The 21,848-nt window shown below is 44.1% G+C and overlaps 2 protein-coding genes across 8 annotated transcripts in view; both read left to right on the top strand.

The window, feature by feature from the left end:
- The first annotated feature begins 250 nt into the window (after positions 1-250).
- Positions 251-5,226, top strand: Snrnp-u1-70k (small ribonucleoprotein particle U1 subunit 70K). The gene is given in 9 exon segments (XM_076766576.1): positions 251-515; positions 666-848; positions 952-1,014; positions 1,101-1,182; positions 1,465-1,509; positions 1,512-1,538; positions 3,736-3,976; positions 4,098-4,450; positions 4,536-5,226. Coding segments are annotated over 9 exon segments (1,302 nt in total). The 5' UTR covers positions 251-371; the 3' UTR covers positions 4,700-5,226.
- Positions 5,227-11,598: 6,372 nt separating this feature from the next.
- Positions 11,599-21,848, top strand: part of Shaker (potassium voltage-gated channel protein Shaker) — a 172,136-nt gene continuing 161,886 nt past the window's right edge. For 2 of the 7 annotated variants that reach the window (XR_013079862.1, XM_076767043.1), the window contains exons 1-3: positions 13,474-13,944; positions 16,553-17,070; positions 20,140-21,012. Coding sequence is in view for 5 of the 7 variants with exons in the window: in XM_076767043.1 (XP_076623158.1) it covers positions 20,846-21,012 (167 nt within the window). In the remaining 2 variants the exon portion in view is untranslated. Of the gene's footprint in view, positions 11,837-11,927; positions 12,076-13,009; positions 13,068-13,473; positions 13,945-16,552; positions 17,071-20,139; positions 21,013-21,848 lie in introns of those variants that run through there. The other 5 variants (XR_013079859.1, XM_076767039.1, XM_076767042.1 and 2 more) reach the window with 4 other exon arrangements.

The following is a 21,848-nucleotide window of genomic DNA, read 5'->3' as shown; positions in this document are numbered from 1 at the left end:
CGCAGCTTAAGGAGTGTGTTCATTTGAATTGTCGTATTTAAGCAATTAAGCATATTTGCCATTTATATCTAATGATATTGCACAATCATATGCACACAGTATAATATGTAATGTTTTCATTTAAATAAATACTTTCATATTTCTAAAAGTTTGTACTTTACTTCCCTAGATGCAATCAACGTTCGTAGTGTATTTTATGACGTAGTAGAGACGTCATAAACGACGCTATAAACGTTTAACCGAACGCACCCAAAATGTTGGCAACATCGTCACCATTTTGTAATGGTGTTTGATGCGCAAAAATGCTGTGTTCCTCGATGATTTTTGTGAATTGAGAATATAAGTGTCACGTCTGCCTTGTACCTGAGAAAATGACGCAGTTTCTACCGCCGAACTTGTTAGCTTTGTTTGCTCCGCGAGATCCAATACCGTATTTGCCTCCCGTTAGCAAGCTCCCGCACGAGAAGAAAAATGGAGGCTATATCGGCGTTGGATCGTTCCTTAAATATTTCGAGGTAAAGAAGGCGTAAACGTAATTTGTCTTGTGTACTTATCGTTGAAATGTGATCGTTAAGCAGCGAAGATTAGAGTTCGTAGTAAATGTTCGATGTTTTTATTGAACGTCTTACGAAATTGAATGACCGAATAACGTATATCTGATACAGGATCCCAAAGATACACCGCCACCGGTACGCGTGGAAACCAGGGAAGAACGTCTTGAGCGTAGGCGAAGGGAACGTGCAGAGCAAGTGGCGTATAAACTAGAACAGGAAATCGCAGTATGGGACCCTGCTGGCATTCCAAATGTCACTGCGGACCCTTTCAAGACACTTTTTGTAGCTCGAATTGTAAGCGTTATTCCTAATACAGACATTAATCTATACGGGGCATATCACAATAGCGTATCATTACTCTATAGTGGGATAATTATCGAACAAATATTTCTTTCAGAACTATGACACGTCTGAATCCAAACTTAGGAGGGAATTTGAAGTATACGGTCCAGTAAAAAAGGTAAGTTCATAAGAAGAAGCAGATGTAATTCTTTTTTTTGTTATCATCCACGAAAGTTATGTTGAAGAGATTCTTTAATTTTTTAGATAGTGGTAATTCACAATACAATAAATGGCAAGCCTAGAGGATATGCTTTCATTGAGTATGAACACGAAAGAGATATGCACTGTAAGTAAAACCCGAGAAATGTAATCCCTTCTTGAGAACCTCGGCGAGTCCATAGTCTGGAATTTCATCTTACTTAGCGTCACTTCCAGCTAGATATAGTGGGGCAGGGCTATAGTTAGGCTACCCATTTTCATTGGTACTAAACCAGACGGTACGGGGGGTCCCGCCATACATCCATGCAGGATTACCATTCTGTAAATGCATATATGGTAAACGAATCAACTGAAGAAAAAAATATTGGCTGTCTTGATTAATGCAGTTTTTATCTTGTTCTTGGTACAGCGTGGCGGCCGCTGCCGGCAACTAGTGCCGTTCACTATTCCATGCAAAATCCCTGAACCTGCCTGATATGATAGGTTTGTATGTGTGGTAAGATCCAACATACAACAACGTTTGTTAGCGTCTATGCTTACCCTATTTATCTTGTCTGATTTTGTTAAACTTGCGATTCGAATACATTCCCATCGGTGATAGCCGATAGATACGGCCACACTCTTAAAGTGCTGGAATTCGGGGATCCGACCGATTGCTAATTTTTGGGCTAAAATTTTTGTTTATTTTCAACAACACGGTTTGCAAAAGTTAGCATTCTACATTGAAATTGATTGGTGGGCTTTTAGAAAAAAAAAGGTTCAGGGACACGCTCTGCAAGCAGTTAGATTTTGCGCTTGAACGTAAAGTTAGATCACAAGCATCGTAGTCGAGCTACAGGAGGGAATACTCAAATATCTTCGAGCAAAATTTAACCGCATTTTCTCTAAAAATTGAAACTAACGTTTATGCATCACTAGGTAATACGGCATAGTCTATTAAATCATGGTTGTAGCACCTATACTTTTTTTTACACTGGGAGTTTTATTATCTACTAGTAGGTTAAGCTTTATTCATTTAAAGATACTTTACGCGAAAACATGTACCAAGTGAATGTCGGGCACTGTGTGGACTCTACAAAAAACACAATCTATTCTCGTTAGGTCTAGTACCAAAATGCATGTTCCAAACTAATCGATTATAGTTTCTCGAGCATCTTGTTTCGCCGCTGTCTCCGTTTTTATTAAAGTCTTAAACTAGCTAGTTATCATCTTACTCGGAGGGTCATCCAATCATTCTACTTCAATTGACTATTTACATTCAAGTCCTTGAACATATCAATTTCGATATAGAATACTAATTTGTCCTAAGAGTTTAATTATCGAGTTTTCATCTTGAATCAGTTAGCTCCTTAGATAGCGTGCATAGACAAAAGTAGAAGAAACTAAAAGCGTGTACGTTGAAAAATGGTAACACTTTCTACCGTGCATACGAAATTCCCCGTGTAAGATGAACAAATAGAAAAAAAAAAAAAAAAATGAAACTAACGGAGAATAGAAAATTAACCGAAAGAAAATTCGTGTTAACGTTACGTTAAATTTTAATGTATAACTAGAAACACAATGTAAATGTAAAGTATAAAGTATATACGATACTTGCGCACACGGTTTGGTCGTAAGTAAAATGAAACAAAGCGCACCAGGTAAATGAAAAGTAAACTTCTTCGGAGATTGAACGAACATATGAAGACTGGGCACCTTCCCAATGAATAGCATACGCGCTGGCCTACTCTATGCTCGCGAGTCTCTTACGAGTTCATTTCACGATTAAAAGTACTTCTAAGATTTGTGTTAACTTCCGTACGTAAGTAGCCGCGGTAGGTATTTTTGTATCTGCTATACTTTTTGAACTTTACAAATTGTAGATTTAAGGTACCGAAAAATTCCGTACATTTTATTGCTGATTCATGGGCCGCGAGTGTAACGTAGAATTTGTAATTTTATACGGTTAAGTGATCCGCCACGGTACGCGACATCGGCAGCCCATTTATTATTGTATACACGTTGATCCAATTCGAGAACACGGTCTCATCGTTCACGCATGGCGCGGATACAAAAATTTATTCGGTCCGATCTGACGTACGGATATTCGTTTCATCACGGGTACGTGCTGTCGCATTTTACTTTATAAAATAACATGCGTTGCAGTCGGTACGGACGTAATCAGGAATAATATGTGCCGATACCTTACGACCCTAACCATCTCCGCGAAAATCGTAACGATTATAAGCTTGGATAATCTTGTCAAAAATCAACAAGGAACAACAATGGAAACAGTAATAATGTCGGTAAAACGATTTGTATGTAGGTGTTTAGCCGAGTGCGTCGGTCGACACTCGGTTTCCTTGTTTCTCTGTTTCGCGTTCAAATACTCGGGATGTCCTTGTGTCCGGTGTTTCTCTATTTTTCGATTCCGTGCAATTGTTCGATATTGCGCAACTCGCAGAAAAAAAAAAGTAAACACATTTTTTTTTATCGCAGTGTTGGTTCTCTTTTTAAATGGTGTTTTTCCTAGTCGCGTTGTTCACTCGGAAATGAAAAAAAAAAAAGCATTGAAATCTCTTCAGAACAGTCGTTTCTGTCACCTCAGATTTGTTTCCTTGAGACATAGAAGTCCCATAGTGTACTCTAATAGCGAGCGTGGAAACGCGAACAGGTGGTAATTTTTAATCGGTACTTTTAGCTGCGTATAAGCATGCGGATGGTAAGAAAATAGATGGTCGCAGAGTGTTGGTCGACGTTGAACGAGCTAGGACCGTGAAAGGATGGCTTCCGCGAAGGCTCGGCGGTGGTCTCGGAGGGACGAGAAGAGGTGGGCCTGATGTGAACATTAAACACTCTGGTCGAGAGGATAATGAAAGAGAACGAGAACGTTACCGCTTGGAACGGGAGAGGGAGAATTCTGGACGCCTTGATAGAGACAGGTACACATTCTCAGATAAATATATAACATAGAAGAGCTTGTTGTTCTAGAATACACAGAAAAGAGACTTCGTTTAACGTGCTAAACGTTAGGGCATGAGTGTGTTATTTTTATGTTTACAGAGATCGCGATCGTTTGGACAGAGAGCGCAGAAGGTCGCGCGATCGTAAAAGAAGATCGAGAACTAGATCACGCGATCGAAAACGCAGGCGAAGCCGCGATCGTTTACCCGACCCGGATATCGAGGAGATACAAAGGGACGAACGACCACGCGACAGAAGAGACCGCGAACGAGATCGCGATCGCGACCGGGAACGTAAAAGAAGACGCTCCAGGAGCAACGAACGCGATCGTGACAGGGATCGCAAGAGAGACAAACGTGATCGTGATCGTGAACGTAGAGATAGGAAAGATCGTGGCGATCGTCCGGACGAAGACACGAAAGAAATTCGAATTAAAGAAGAGCCTTTGGACGGTATGGGCTTTCGAGTTCTTTCCTCCCAAGTTTGCAGATCGATGATCGTTCGACATGTATTAATCGTTCTAATGAACATTTTTAGATTATCCTGACTACAGCAATACTTTCCAAACATCAGGATCATACTTCACGGCTGTAAAATACGAAGACGACAACGAACAAGAAGTGGAAGAGAAATACAGAATTCCAGAAGGTCGTCCAGATCCCCCTCCCTATAATAATTACGATTCTGTACAAGATTACTGATCTCGATAATATTTCGTATAACGTTCTTTTTCGTTACCACGCACGGTGAATTTAACGCAATCGTCAATAACATATTATATTTCATATTGTTGTTAGTGTAATACCGAATTGGCCCTACCGAGTATTTAGTTGCTGTGTATCCAGCGACTGGATATTCGGTAAGGATGTTGCAAGGTAAGCAGGCACGAACGACTGATTTGTATGCAGTTATTTCTGCCTTGATTAAATTCGAAATTTTATATACTTATGGTTGGTACGAAGGCAATCCCTGGAAAATGAATTTAGATGCTCCGAATATTATTAGAAATACGTTTGTGAATAATTGAGTTTTATTGTAGCAGTCTATGCAGAACCTCGCAATATGGAATTGAATGGTCCATAAGCACGTTCGAACATTATTACAGCTATTAATAATTTCAGCATTCTCTGTATGTGTACATAAGTATATACAAACGTATTACATAAATTTGATTCTTTTATGACTGCTGAATGTATATTTATATATATGAATAAAATAAATTACACAATTAATTTGTTTGTTACTTTGGTGCGTGGTGTCCCTTTCGTCACACGAATTTGTGACAAATTGCTCTAATTGCGTGAAGTTCAAAATGGAAAGCTGAGCTCGTGACGAGGTTCACGGTAGGTGTGTTATTTGCGATGTTATATTCGTGTTATTGTTCTTAGGTACGTAGCTGTATTGACCGAGAGTTATTTTTTGTTAGCTTTATCGTAAACGGTCGGCTCAACGCGTATTAACTGGACCAAATCATTCCGGTCTCTTACCTGTGTACGTAACGTCGATACAAGGCGTAAAAATAGTGGTAAGTTTCAAGAAAGTTGTACGCAATGATAAAATTATTACTTGAAACAAATTTACAGAAAGAAGAGTGGTTCGTTGTATTTAATGCAATCTTAGTACATATATTCGAATCGTTTAATAATCGTCACGTTACCTGGAATTGTTTTAAACGCATTACGAGAAATCCTTTCATGCAGAAGCTTCCTTGCGATTCACTTGACAAACGACACTCGGTAATTTGGCGCCAAAAGATTCACGTTGACCGAAATGGGATAAGAAAAAAATAAAATCCGATCTACTTTGAATGAATTTACTTTGATTTTGCGTTGAAATTAATTTTTATTCTGCCGAGCGAACTTGAAATCTATTAATCTAATTTCTAATAAACGAACAAAATATTTGCAAACGAAAAATCGAACTTCCTGTGATCCTTTCATTTCTTGTATCGTGGTTACCTTGGCTAACTATTCTATTTATTGATTTTGTCATATCATTCTACTGAAAACAACTGTGATATTTAATACAAATTAACTTAAAAATTCAAAAATTACTATTCAATACGTTAATTGATACGAAATAATATTGTTGGCTACATTAATTTGTTTCTTGCCTACACGGGAAAGTCACTAGGCTTGACGAATCCAAGCGTTCGGAATTTTTAAGAGGGAAACGACGCCATTGGTTCATTCTCTCGTAACGAGGCAAGAATCAACGTAACCGGAAGTCTATGATTCGGAAAGTGGTTAATTTCTGTACTACGTGGTTCATAAATTCTCTTCCTTCGATTGCAGAATTGGCGCTAAATTGTTGCTAAGAGAATTGTCGTAAAATAGTTCAGTGCAGTTTGTGATGCGATCGAAGAAGACATTTCAGTCCATTGTGCTCTGTACGTGCAGAAAACTCAGGTAAATACATTATGTGTCGTAATTAACTAAATTTAATGGAAAAGTTTTCGAATACATTATTCTTCGTACCGTGCAAGAATAGACACGAACATTGAACTTGAACGGGGACACTGAAATCGTTCTTTATTCTTTACAAAGCATATAATCGTTGATCTTAGATAAATTTTAGCTTTGTTCTATCGTTATGGATACGATTCGATGGTAAGATACTACGAATGCAGAATATCAGAGTCTATTTCAATTTATTTGATTTTTCTCTCGAAATTTCAAGGTCATCAACGCTTTCTTAGCACGTACGATATATATTTGTTAAAAGACGAATTTAATCATGTACGCCGTGTTAATGCAAAAATCATAATCGAGCAATAGAAAACGTTCAATATCGGTGCATTTTTTTACGAAATATGGATTGTAACAAATGTTCGAAATGATTTACATCAACCTCTGCATTTCCTTATTAAACAAATAGTTTATATAGAAGTAGTTATCCAAACTAAGTGCATATTATGCATTTTGAAAATTTGGTTAGAAATACTGGCCAATTCAGGCTCGTATCAAGGGGAAGGCTTGGGGGGGCTACAGCCTCGGGCCCTAACCTCCGAAGGGCCTTATTTTTTTAAATAATAAAATAAATGTTCACAAATAGTTAACGAACAAATTATTTTCAATTTGATAATGCTGTTTTGGTAAATTAAATTTTGCGAATGTTCTATAAATGTTAGAAAATTTAGATCGCGAATGTTTGGAGACTAAATCGAAATAAATAATTTTTTCGTGAATCATGGGAGACAATGGCGTTCAAGCATTTAATTTTTTTTTGCATTTTACAGCTTCCTGTTGGTGCCTTGATTACGGGTTCTGTTCGCGACAGTATCAATCGACCATTACTATTGGAATCGAGAGCGGCTTGGACGAAGAATTGAAAGGACGATTCGACGAAATAAAGATTGATTAAAAGCGTTCGGCAGCTGTTCGGAAACGGCGGACTACGGTGAGTGGATGCTCCTTATCCTATTTGCACGATGTCGCAGCCCTCCACTGGCCCTGGCGCATTAAGCGCTCGTTCTCCGGAAATTACAATCCCCGTGCAATAACTTCGAATTGCTTCTGATTCGACTATCGTCATACAGCCTATCGTTCACCAGTTTAAAATCCAGAATGGCAAATTGCGATCGGCGCTACGATCATTCTCTTCGAACAGCTGCCCGACTTTTCTCCACATTTCCTCGAGTGCACCGATAATCGAGCACCTGTAGAAGCTCCAAGGAGAACTTTGCCTGATTTCTTCGCTCCGCCGCTGGGATTGCTGTGTAACCCGATTGCATATCGCCAGGCGCTTCAACATACTTTAAACCTATCCAGTAGTATCTCGTACGTGTATAATAGTTTTTATTTCTTTTTACGCTAGAACATTTATTAGTAAGAGACGCGTTCAGGAATAATTATTCCAAGTTGTACTTTTGTACCTGTCGACGATACATCCACAATTTAAAAAAGGCTTTCTAGCAGACCCTACCTTAGTCAATCCTGGGAAAAATTGTAATGGAAGATTCTAGAGGCCAAAATAGGACGAAAATCAAGAATACTAATTTGTTGATGGAGGCTTTGTTAAAAAATTATTAACGTTTAAAGTTCTGTCCGTATTGATTTTTTTTCTCGATAATGCGCAGGATTTTGGGGATATGTCTATTGACTAAAAATTATTGTAATTGACCCCCGCAACTGAAAATATTTTTTTCAGAACGATTTGAAATTTTTTTTTTCTGTCGAAAAATTTCACACCTTCTCGAATTTTTTTCTAGAAAGTGGGTAGGATTTCGAGGGTATGTCTAATGACCAAAAATGATTGTAATTGACCCCCGCAACCGAATATAATTTTTCCAAAACGATTTGAAATTTTTTTTCCCCGTCGAAAAATTTCACACCTTCTCGAATTTTTTTCTCGAAAGTGGGTAGGATTTCGAGGGTATGTCTAATGACCAAAAATGATTGTAATTGACCTCTGCAACTAAAAATAATTTTTCCAAAACGATTTGAAATTTTTTTTCCCCGTCGAAAAATTTCACACCTTCTCGAATTTTTTTCTAGAAAGTGGGTAAGATTTCGAGGATATGTGTAACGACCAAAAATGCTTGTAATTAACCTCTGCAACTAAAAATAATTTTTCCAAAACGATTTGAAATTTTTTTTTTCTGTCGAAAAATTTCACACCTTCTCGAATTTTTTTCTCGATTCTGAGTAGGATTTCGGGAGTATGTCTTTTGACCAAAAATGCTTGTAATTAACCTCTGCAACTAAAAATAATTTTTCCAAAACGATTTGAAATTTTTTTTTTCTGTCGAAAAATTTCACACCTTCTCGAATTTTTTTCTCGAAAGTGGGTAGGATTTCGAGGGTATGTCTAATGACCAAAAATGATTGTAATTGACCTCTGCAACTAAAAATAATTTTTCCAAAACGATTTGAAATTTTTTTTTTCTGTCGAAAAATTTCACACCTTCTCGAATTTTTTTCTAGAAAGTGGGTAAGATTTCGAGGGTATGTCTAATGACAAAAAATGATTGTAATTGACCCCCGCAACCGAAAATAATTTTTCCAGAACGATTTGAAATTTTTGAATTTAATTGTTAATAACTTTTTAACGAAGCCTCCATCGACAAATTGGTATTCTTGATTTTCGTCTTATTTTGGCCTCTAGAATCCCCTATTAAAATTTTTCCCATGGGTGGCCGAACATCCTGTATATAGCAACCTTTGGGGTTGGTCGAGCGCTTGTGAGAGCGCGATCCCTCTGGTGGCGAGCATGGGAGGCGACGCCACAATACGAACGATATTCGAATAAAATTGATAGCAGTGTCGTGGACAATTATCGATCCCCGTACGTCTTGATTTAATATTCACGTTATCGTTGTTCGTTGGATAATTCAGAGAAAAAACAATGGCCAGGTAAATCAGACACGCAACTGGATTGCTGAACGCTTTCAACCGCGGAGCTGGTTGGTTCGATCGAGCGAATATTTTCTCCTGGTAAATTGAAAAACTGTGGGCGTAAGTAACTTAACAAGTGGTTCGCCTCGTTTTCCAACTCGGTGCCCTTTTACCCCGCCGCCGTACGGCGCTTAATTATTAGTGGTTCCGAGTTGGGATCAGTTTCTTGTAGTTGACTATAACCTGCCTGGCAAATGCCGCTTTTGCCGCTGGAATCGCTGTTCCATTTATAATTCGATAGCCGTACGTCGACGGGGATATATTCAGACGAACGGGACAACGAGAAGTTACGAAAATTTCTCTTTTATTTTAACCGTAACTCGTAAGTATAGTAAATCCTCGCATTGTGTCGCTGGCTCGGGACCGGACAGCGACACAATGAAAGTATGGGAAACGTAATTCAATCGGTCCTTATCTTCCTTCGACGCGAAGCCCGCTCGAGTTTCCAATGGGAACGAGGAGCGGGCATAGTAAGAGCGACTGGGAAACAGTGGAAACGAGTCAGATACAGTTAATAGTTGATCGCCCGTAACTTATTAGTAGCTTGAGCCACTATTGCTCTCGTGTTGGCGATAACGACGAGGCGAGCTGCTTCGTGAACTGGCGGGGATAAATTTGCGACGCGATAAAAGGATTTACTGTATATTGCTTGCAGTAATTATTGGGTTGCAAATTATATTTTAGCACTGTGACACGTATCACGGTGGCTAACAACGAGTACGTATATTTCAACGACTTCGATTACAAACTATTTGGCCAATATAGATACTCCGATCACAGTTTGCTCCGTCGGAATCGCGTGACGATGCGTTTTGAAACAGAAATTATCGTTGCTTCGGTGTTTAATTTCATATTGGTACGTTAAACTTCGTTTATTCAATTACCATCCGCGTTCTCCGTACCTGTTTCAGTTCACAAAGTACATATTTTCATTTCGTGCAACGTTATTACCGCCGGTGGAAACCCTGCGATTCCTTAAACGTTAGCCGTAGGTCTTTTCGTCGTAATTGCATTTCGTTAATTTTCTCCAAGTACCTTAGTACTTAGTACACTATCGACAGACGATTGTTTAGTTTCTCGTCTCTCGACATCGCTCAGCATCCGTGTCCATGCGACATAGTAATTCGAATCTGTCGCAACGAGTCGCGCTTCACGGAAGATTCGATTTCGTACGAGTTTAACGTGGATTCGATTTCACTGGTCAGCTTGTCCCTTGTATCGAATCGTCCGGACGATTAATCTTTCTAAACGAGATTGCTCGACGAAGATAAGGCACCCCTGTGCAAAGACATTTCGCGCACGATACTTCTTCTGGTTTCACAATTTCATAGAAACGAATATACAGGGTGTTCGGCCCTGGGAATAATTTTAATGGGGGATTCTAGAGGCCAAAATAAGACCAAAATTAAGAATACCAATTTGTTGATTCAGGCTTCGTTACAAAGTTATTAAAAAATTAAATTAAAAAATTTTTGTAATCGTTCTAAAAAAATTATTTTCGATTGCAAGGGTCAATTACAATCATTTTTGGTGAATAGACATATCCCCGAAATCCTACCCTCTTTCGAGAAAAAAATTCGGGTAGGTGGTGAAATTTTTCGGCGGAAAAAAAATTTTTGTAATCGTTCTAAAAAAATTATTTTCGATTGCAAGGGTCGATTATAATCATTTTTGATGAATAGATATACCCCCGAAATCCTAACCATTTTCGAGAAAAAAATTCCTTACCGAAAATCTAATGTCTGACCATACATGACATTTTTCCCTGAAATTTCAAAAATTTTTCAAATCGTTCTAAAAAAATTATAGTCAGTTGCGGGGGTCAATTACAATAATTTTTGGTGAATAGACCTACCCCCGAAATCCTACCCATTTTCGAGAAAAAAATTCAGTACTGGCGGAACTTTAAACGTTAATAATTTCTTAACGAAGCCACCATCAACAAATTGGTATTCTTGATTTTCGTCTTATTTTGGCCTCTAGAATCTCTCATTAAAATTTTTCCTAGGGATGGCCGAACACCCTGTATAAACTTGTATAGTTAGGTTGTATTATCTAATTCATCGTAGCTTTTTTTAAGAAAAAATTATAATTTCTAGAGCGGCGGAGTTCCCGGAAGATTCTCGCCTTTAGGAAAGAACAAGGAGAGATCTAGAATGTCCGTGAGGCCTGTCGAATTCAATATCCTGGCGGAGTTCATGCACGAATTGCCGGTTACGGTGGATAGGAATCGATTCCGCGGCGCATCTTTGATCATTGTTTGCGCGAAGATTAATTATCCCCGTTTACGGATCGATCCGGTACGTTTCCGGTATCTACGACGAGCATCCTGGGATTCTCGCGCGGCGGTAACGACTGGCGGAAAGCGAGGAAAAATTGCAAGGGGCAAGAACGGTAATAACATTACCGCCGAGAGCAGACGGTCCGCGAACAATTCCAAAGGTAATCGAAAGCAATTTCTTAATTGCTTAGACTCGTATTATCGGCGATAGTTGGAACCGGTAGAACGTAACGAGGCGTATCTTTTTTGCAGGGAGAAAAGACGCGCGATCGCTGTTAACCGTCGCGTAGACGCGATCGAGGAGGAACGAAGAACAAAGGGTACCGTATAAATTGATAAACAGAAGGACGGAAGAAAGAGGAAACGAACTAGCGGCGGACATTTATGGAAGAAGCACGAGGTAAGTACACTAGACAGCGGGGCAAAAGGGAAATGGAAGGCCATTAGCGAAGACAAACGCGGTAAGATGAAAGAAGGAATGGTCTGAAACGGGTGGAAAAAGTATAGCGCAACGCGGCTGGTAGACGGTTAAATTTATTGGTTTTAAGGACGTGAAGTAATAAAGATATTAAAGACGCGAAACGTTAATCCGAACGGTAATAATAGTACACGGAACGCTAGCTATACCTCGATGGTATCGTTGCTATTAATAGTAGCAGGAACAACGGTAATAACTATACAACAAAATTGAAAGTTATTACTGTACCGTCGAGAGCACAATAATTAGACAGAATAGTCGCTACGTTGCGGAACGAACCGCTCGGTTCGATAAGATATTGGCATAATTTTTAATAATTTTACGTGCACTGGGTCGCAGAATTACTCGCTCGATCGAATATTTTTACTCGGTGTTGCGTGCGTTGCGTATTACAGGTATCTCGTAACGAAAACATTAGGTTTATCGCGGCAAACACGTTTAACGTCGCTCGTGACTGGTCGAGTAGGTTTAAATTACTAGGCCCACGGTGATAGTAAATCGTTAGCACACAACCGGTGGTTGCACAGTATGGACAAACAGGAGGGCCTATCCGTTGGTATGAATGAAGGGTAGCGCGGAGGAGGAAGCGTCACCGTCGAGGAACTGCTCGGTTCTTCGGCTGGATGAAGAGGGTTAAACGGGATTAAGGAAAGAGCGAGAGAGTCGGTCGGTCAGGTTTTCGGGTATGGAGGGGAAGAGAGCATGGCGCAGGTGTGCGCCGGTAGCCCGGCCGTTGGCGTGCTGTTCTGCACGCCTTGGGTGCGCGTGTGCGTGGGTGCGCCTGTGCACCCACCGCGGCACAGCCACGAAACCCTCCAGTTTGATCGCGAGAGAGCGGTGATACCACGGGCACGGGCACAGAGAGGATCGGTCGCGAGAGTGGAGGGTCAGGTCCGAGTTAGGCGCAGCCGGAGGTTAGATTTTGGGCCGCGTTGGGTCCGCGGGCGCTCGAGGCGGGTCCCTCGGCTTTTGTCCGCGCGCAGTGGACGGGGGTAGGGGGGGGGCGGATGGACAGGTAGGCAGGTAGGCATGCAGGCAGCGATGCAGGCAGCGAGCCAGATGGCGAGGGTAGGAGGAGGCAAGGTGGGCGGTCGAAGGGGTAGTAACGGATAGTAAGGGGAGTCGGGGGTGTTCGGAAGGGGATGCCGGAGGTGGCGGCGTACAGGGGGCGGCAGGCTGGTGCGTCAGAGCCTGCAGTGAGCCCGGCAGTGAGGCGAAACGTTGGGCTCCGCGCGGGAGTCTCGTGGCCGCCCGCCTTTTCTTTTAAGTCGGGGTGCCTTTTTCCTTACACCCACCCCCCGCCCCTCTTTTCGTCGCCCTTGCGATTCTACGGACCCGTCGTCGCTCTCTTTTCAAGGCACGCTCAACCGCTCGGTGCGATTATTCGTCGTCGCGATACGATCTTCGGTCACGATCTCTTCTTTATCGCCGTTTTACGTTTCCCGAACGAAAAAAGGGGAGAGAAAAACGACGATTCCGGGATAGCGGGATTCGCAGTGCTGCGGCCGTAGAATCGTAGCCACCCGGTGCGGTGCGCGTCCACATGACGCCGTGCGTCGGCTGCGTGCACGATCGTGTGTCGCGATCCTTCCAACAAGAGGATAAATAAGGTTTAGTTCGCGGTGCTGTACCGAGGAACCCTCTGCGTCGCAGCTTGTCGGAGAAGAGAAACCCGCGTTTCGGCTACGCGGGACGACAATGCCAATGTCAATGTTAGCTGGAAGACGGTCACGGCGAAATCGCTCGTAGATACGCGCCGGTGCTCGTTGGCAAACCGAAGCGGCGACAGAGGTAAAAAAACCCGCCGCGAACGGGGAGGAGAAGGGCGGATATCGAGGGTAGTTTCGTTCGAGTGCTCGAGATTCTCCAAGTCGAGGGTGCCGCGTGCACTGGCTTTGCCCGCGACCTCTCTCACGCACCGCCAATGCGGCTGAGATCGCGCGATCTCATTGGCTGCAATCGTGCCGTGGTGTCGGCGATGGGTACGTCCAAGTTCGACGCTCGTGACCGACCGCGCTGTACGCGTGCATTTCGCCCAGTTGCACGCTTCGTCGGCCACCACTCTTTTTCTCTCGTTCGAATTTATTCGAATCGCGGGGTCAGCCTCGAGAGATCCTCGCGACCTCGTACCCCTGGCTCGCGCTTCGACGTTCTTCCGCGAGTTTGACGCGCGTCGGTCGCCGTGAACGGACGATCGCTCTGCTCGGAACGCGTTCGCGGAGTGCGCGAGTCGTCGTCGAGTTCGTTCCTTGGATCGCGTGCGTTTCGAATCGCGCGATTGCGTGAACCAGAATGATTTCTCACGGTAAAACCGTCCCCCGATAGCGATCGCGAATGCATAAACGAAACGATTCTTACCGGGGGCGAACTGCTCTCGAGAACGAAACCGAGCATCGTCGCTCGGAATAGCCAGTCGAACGTCGCGACCGCGGAAAAGTGATCGTGCTTCGTCGCTAAGTGTTTTCGCCACGACTATCTCGGGGAAATCAGGGCCGTAATCAAGGTCGTTGATTCGAAACAGCCTTATCGGTGCACCGGTGGTTTTTCGTGCCACGCGAGCCTCCGGGGTTCGCCTCCGACAATTTCCACGCGAGCTGCGATTCCGGGACTTGTACACGTGTATATCCCTCTTCGTCAATCGATACACCGATGCCACGGCTATTTATTAACCGTCGTTAAGAACGCGTCGTTTCGTGCACAGCCTTCCTCGAACGAACCTTCTTTTTCCCCTCGATCTTCGACTACTTCGCTCTTCCTTTCTCTTCGCCAAGTTCTTCGACTCTTCGATCTTCCATTACGCGTAATTACGGTATGATTTCGTACGCGTTGAAATTGTTTCGACGCACGCGATCCTCGGAGAGGATTTAATTCGAACGTGACTGCGGCGCAGGAAATTCACTCGCGTCTCCTATGAATTCTCGAATGTCGCAGTATATTTGGACAGAAGATGGAGGCCTTGATGCATATAAGCCACTGCGCTCCCGTTCGTCTTTTCCGACTCGTGTGTGCTGCGGCTTTTCGAAATCCACCGGAAAGGGTGTCGATTTTTCTTTGTTCGTCGAAATTATTTCGTCGGTAGATAACGCTTTCCTTCAAATACCAGGCGACAAAATTATTTTCTCTGCTTTGACGAGGCTCGATTCGAAGGTAGCTGACCCGGTACTCGATTAGAGATAAAACTTGAAAAAGAAAAGAGCCAACGAGAACGCTTAGAACGACCAGCGAATAAATACCGTAAAAGTTTTAATGGATTATTTTATACGATTGTGTGCGCGTGTATTTAATTCGTTTTTCTTCCGAAGCAGAGTCTGCTTTCTAACAATTCTCCTTTCAACGATAATTCATTATTACCTCGAATTTCCTGTTTTTGTTCGCATTTGCTTTGCACTCTTTAAGTTTTAATCGTAATTGTTTCAACCGAGTCTCTGCTTTCGGTATATTTAATATTTCGTTGCCTTTGTATTTTTACATCAACATTTCTCTTTTCTTTACCTTTTAATTCGTCCCCCCACTTGGTCACCAGTTGCAACGGAAGTCGCGATCGAGAATAAGGTTAAGTGTGAAAAACCAGGACGGTATCGTCGACCATCTAATAAATAATATTAAATGTATATAAAATTTAAATTACCTTCTCCCGACTACTCGAGCGTGTTCAACGCTTAGGACTTTTTTAAGTTTTCAGGTTTCTATTACTCCGGTTCATTAGCGCTTAATTCGTTCCATAGAGATGGAATACATTTACAAATGTTGCTATTTACGGGTTAGCTCATGGGTCAGCTACTTTACTTTCGTTGTCGGTATTAAAATTTAGAGCCACGGTTCTAGCCTCTCTGTTCTTCTGAACGACGTTAAAAGACGACCTGTAGCATTTCTATCACCGATGCCAGACACGCCGCTGTCCGTTCATAAAAGCTAGAATTGCACAGAGCGTCGAATAATTGGCCTTGAATTCAGCTTCGTAATGAAAACTATTCCTTCGACTCGGTCTTCGAACACTGGAAATGTTTAGGTGGTCGTATTTCTTTGCTAGAAAGAAGCGTTTACAAAAATGGTTCCTGGTGTGCATCGGAAGTCCAGAATCTTACGACCGTTCGCTTGTTACCCGAGTTCACATTGTAAAACGTTCGAAGACGCTCGACGGATTACGCGTGTACCTGTCTGGTAGGTTCTCGGAAAAAGATTCCCAGGGAGAAAGGTCTCCGGGCAGAAAACCGTGTTCCTGGGAATTAAGGTATCCCCGGATCGTAGCTTTCTCTCTCTTTCGGTCTCCCAGAGAAAGAGATCTTCGCGTACGGGCTTTGCTATCGGTTTTTAGTGTTCGGTGATTTTGTTTTTTGGTCGTAAAGACGCGTTGGACGATGAAAGGGGTGGCTTCTAACTCGCTTCACTGATCCCATAGATGTTAGTCGAGCGGGCAAAGCGACGAAGACCTATCGCCGCGATTAATCGGCATTAAGCTCTCGCGGAAATGTCGATCGGCGTCGAGAGGCGGATGAAGGTTGAAATCGAGCTCGCGCGTGGTTGCGTGCAGTCATCGTGGAGAACAACGACCGTGTGGCTGGCTTCAGGCCAACGTAAGTCTAGTTGAAGGGTGAACGTGAACAACCAGGTGGAAAAGTGGGGGTGGTGGACCGAGGAAGGGAACGAAACGGAAGCGTTACGCGGGTGACAAAGACGTTTTTACGTGGTGCGAATCTCGTTTACGTGGTTGATTATAATCCTCGTGCGCGGTGCAAGATGCGCCAGCGACGCCGTCACGGCGGCTGAAGGACGAAGAAGTCGAGTGGCTCGTACGGCCCTCGATTCCACCAGCTCTTCTTTTTCCTTCGCGTCGCCCCCAGCGAGGAGGATACCGGAGCACTTCTCCCCGCTTCGTCGCTCGTCTCCTCGAGTGCGTTGGTCTGCCACGCGGAACAGGTGAGAACCGCCAGACCTCGAGTGTCGTTTACCAAATCCACCACTGCTTTTCTACCCACGCGCAATTCCATTTTAATAACGTTTAGTCTTAATCAAAGGGTTGAAAAAGCTCACGGAAAATTAGAGGCGACTTTTTAATCTGGACTAGAATACCCCCTCAATGCCACTCGAATCGTTGTAAATTTCATCTTACATCCCCTTGCGTCTCAGCAAGCAGCTCGATGCTCCTTGCATCAACGTTTCGTCCCTGGTAGCATTGCGGTTCAGAGAGTTGGTCGATTAATTTATCCCCCTCCCTCCCTCCCGGTGCAAATGCTCGCACACTGAAGGCAGTCGGTCTCTGAGAATCTCCTCGAGATCCGTCTGTCAACGGCTGATACTGTTTGTGGCCTTCTAGGCGCCCGATTCAACGTTACGCAGGGACGTCGACGCGTCTCAGACCTTTGATAAAGTCAGTTGCGTTATCGGCGAAACGTCGAGCTCGCCTGTACGCGCGGCACAAATCCGAAGACCTCAAACAATATCGACCCCCCGAGAATCCGGGAAACGAAAGTCTCGAGTATCTTATTCGTTCGGCAAGCTTGGACGTTTTCCCAATTTCTCGGAACAAGTCCTCCACCGCTCTAATGGACGAACTCAATCTTTCCTCAATCTCCGCTCTAGCTAAACGCGGCCCTGTGTCAACCGAACTTTCGACCGCTTAATTATTAAAGCCTACCGGTCCCCACGAACTCGATTCGCCAGGGAAATCGAGCGTATCTCCTTTTTCTCGTTTCCAAAGTGGAGCAATCTTATTTTGTCCGTTTACCGTGACTTTCTCTCTAATTAGCGAGCCAGCTCTCGAAAGACGTTTCCATTTGTATTTCGAAACAGTAACGCGTCGAACTCGATTTTCGAAAAGCTTCTAAAGAATCCACGGATGTTCGAGGCTCGAATCGCGCCCCAAGCCTTTGGGAAAATTATCCGATATTTCCAAGTTCGCTCTCGGATTGGGAAAAGTTGCGCGATTCGCGCGAGAAACAATGACGTCCGTGGGCTGAAAGGTCTCGTTCTGCTCGACGATTCGTTTCGTGCAGTACGAACGAGTTTTCGTCGAGTAGCCGGAGTAACGCGAGTCGCGTGTTTCGTGTTACGCTAGAAAAATGTATCGTCTTTCGGAGTCGTTGGGAAACTCCGGGCATCCGGCAGGTACACGAAACTTCCACGGCGGAGTTCGCGTGAGTGAGTGGGTCGCGATGTAAAATGATTTTGCTCTCGAGGCAGTACGAACTTGCTACGAAACAGTTGCGCGTACGCCTAATCGACTGGAGTTTCTCCTTTTTGTCAATATCATCGATTAGGAGCCGTTCAAGTTCCTTCTAACATAAAAAAAGTCTCTTGTTCCGTGAAGATTTCGAGTAATTCGTTGCCAGGGTCGCCTGATGTTTTCGTTGTTTTGTCGAAACCTCGTCCATTGTTTGGAGATATTTTTTAAGAGATGCCAATAGCTGCCATTTGCAGCGCTGGCGAATACGTTTGAAACACGAGCGGCCGTTTCCATATGCATATCGTTTCGAAAGCCCTTTGTCCGGCGTGTTTCAAGGTGGCGCGAGCTTCGATCGATATATCGTTTAAATCCGATACGATCGCGACGCGTTAATTTCTGGCGTAAACTTCGCCGCTTCTTAATTAGAATTTGGAAAATTCAGTGGACGTTTTGAAGGTTAATTAGGCCCCGTGATTTCGTTCGTTCGGAAATAATTGATGCTGGCCCGTGGTATCGCGAGCTGGTCGAGAGAGAATCTCGTTCAAAGAGGCACGAAGAGCCGCGGGTAAATTTTATGGATAGCTACTCTTTTTACAAGAGGCCGATAGCTTCTTCTCAGCCACTTTGCCTCGTAACGAGCTACCCTACGTAAATAAGTATAACCACTCTTCCCGATAGCCTCGAATGCTCCTTTGCCAGACTTTATTGTTTAAGGGTTAGAATCTCGAGCCTCGTTCATCGGATCATCCAGATAACGCGTGTCGACTAGGATCGTTGACGAGTCCTTCTACGTTGAAAGTTGACTGAAAGGATTTTCAGCTGGCCAATAATGCACGGAAAATCACAGATCTCTATCGAAACATAATCCCGCAGGTTACTTTGATAACCAAAATAGAATAACCAAGCTGATCGACGTTTCTGCTTCGACGATGAAAGCGATACCTATGGATGGCTAAACGATACACCCTTCCGATATTGCCGTGCACGAACGTAGTCTTGTACCGAGTTGCACAGAGAGACGCAAGTATTGTCGACGTACCCGTTGAAAAACGTTTTAAAGGAACGCCAAAGCTGTCATCGACGCACCGGTCTTGGAGCGTTGGAAGTTCCGTGTCCGCGATCGGAAAGCAATTTCGTCGACTTTCGATTCCACCCGTAACGATAGAAGCGGTACAATTTAATTGTCAGCCGTTGGAAAGTTCGACGTGGCTCGGTAAAGGTTAAACGAAGTTCCGGAAGTCCTGCATTTCGGCGAAACGGACGCGATGCGTCGACGGAGTCGAACTTGAAACAGCGTTCACGGTTTGTCGAGTTTTATCGGGGGAATCGAGGCCCGTGAACGCGAACGCGAGCCCCCCTCGGTCGATGTTCCTCGTATTCGGTTTACAAACATCGCCCGGAGTCGATAATAGTTAAATTTAGCCGCGTTTAGGTTCTTTGGAGTTGCCCGCGTAAGAACGTTATCGTGCCTCGATTGAAACAATGCGATCCGATAACGAACGATCGGAGAAACCGACCGACGACTCCGCGTCCGACTTCGCCACGGTTCGTTTCGTTGTTCTCGTCGCGTGTACGATTACGTTACGAATGCAGGAATCAATTGACTGTTCAAGGCCACGGGGAAGATAGGTTCGTCGTATCGTCGGGCTCCCCCCGCCTTCTGAGAAGGAATTCTAGTCTAGACATTCATTTTGTACGAAGAAAAATAGATTTGAATGAGAGATGGTATTATGGACTCTGGGATCTCCCATTAATATTTTTCTGTATTTATTTTAGTTGTAATAAGCTTGCGCTCACAGTTGTGTTTTGTGTATTGGGTGCAGGATCGGTTGAGACGACACGGAGCGAAGAAAAAGCCGGGGAAGAGGAGGGAAGCCGCGAGGCATCAAGCGCAAGAAGAGGAGGAAAACGTCGAGAGCGTGATACGCGATACGCGAGGCGCGATACGTCGAGAGCAATCGATCGGAGGAGGGGGGTAAGGGGAAGAGGAAAGAGAGGAGTATCGAAAGCAGCCGCGGAGTTTGTAAAGAGCAACGTAGGGTGCGGGGCCGGCAAAGCCTTGTGACGAAACTAAGGATTAGATGGTGGAGGTGCTCGAGAGGCGGGCTTGGGAGCCTACGGGGCCGATCAAGGCACCTCGCACCTACGCAGGGCCAGCCAGCCCTGCCGATCGCTGGCTGCGAGTCCAGCCCTGGCTTTCTCTCTCTCGCGTTCTTCTCGAGGATGACCTCTTAGCGCGTAGGCTGCTCGCTCTTACCGACTATCGTTGCTCGTTGCGCCGGTTGCTCGACCAGGTACTCGCCCGGCAAGGCGTCAAGGACATTGAGAGGCCGAGGATCGAGGCGTTTCGGGGAAAGGACCGGAAGGAATACGGCTTGCAGCGCGAAGAGGACCGCCAGGCGGAGGGAAGAAGGCCGCGCGACAACCGGGATTCAACGGTGAACGACGGAGCCGTGGTTTCGGCCAGGTTAGAGGATCGGTCAGAGCTCGGAAAGGGCTCCCACGAAACGAGCGAGACTGGCGAGCGCAATGTGGCAGAGCGGTGGCATAGGCGCCCACGCGGCCAACAATCCATGGATGAAGTTAATGGGAATTGTCCACAAGGACAGAAGGCATCACGACTCGAGCAGCGCTGCCGTCGCTTCTGGTGTTCAAGGATCAGCGACCACCGGCAGCAACGATCGGACGCTCAATCAGTGAGTTTTTAACATTCCTCTTACGCTTTTATCCTCTACTTACGCTAGCCAACGTCTAGTTCATGCGCGTTACACTTCGCGGATCGCACCGATCCGCCGACTAACCCTTAAACCGTCCACTCGTTCATCTTCACAGGGTGGTAGAACAAAGATCCCAGCTTCTGATTGTACAAATACTGTTGACACGTTCGCTGCCTCGCAAATATTCCTACTAGTTTGGTAGTTTAAGTAGAAATTCATACGACGCATCAAACGTACACACTTTATAGGATTTCGAGGGGGTCATCAAAGTCAGCGAACGTGTTAAACGTTAAGCTCAGTACCTATGCTCATGAGACAGTTTTTACTATACACCCTTAAAGTTCTTACCGTTTTTGCATCACCCTGCATATCAAAAGATAGGAAGGAAACTATCAATAAACAAACTAGGAGGATAATATTCACCTCTAAAATTATCTTTGCAACGGCAGAGCCAACGTTTTCCAAATAATTCTGTGTCCCCAGCGAAGTATACGTTCTAGTTTTATTAATCCCTCGCTGCATAAAACCGGGGGTTCGATTTATTATAAGTTCAGCCACGTACATATTATAGAAACGGTTATTACGCGAATTCTTTTGACTTAAAGGCAACAGTCCCCCGGCGGAAAAGTCAATTTGCCATTCGTATTAAGAGAAATTGCCGCGGTACTTTCGGCTTCGGGAGTATCGAAACCGACAGCGTCTACTTAATCGGGAATAAAAAAGGATCCGCGGGAAATTAAATTCACATCCGATGTTACAACGTATTAACGGGCCTCGTGGATCGTGTTTTAAACCGTGGTTTCCCACTCGAGCAG

This window comes from Colletes latitarsis, chromosome 6 (assembly GCF_051014445.1).
Source record: "Colletes latitarsis isolate SP2378_abdomen chromosome 6, iyColLati1, whole genome shotgun sequence".
Taxonomy (NCBI): domain Eukaryota; kingdom Metazoa; phylum Arthropoda; class Insecta; order Hymenoptera; family Colletidae; genus Colletes; species Colletes latitarsis.
This window is presented reverse-complemented; position numbering and strand designations above follow the sequence as displayed.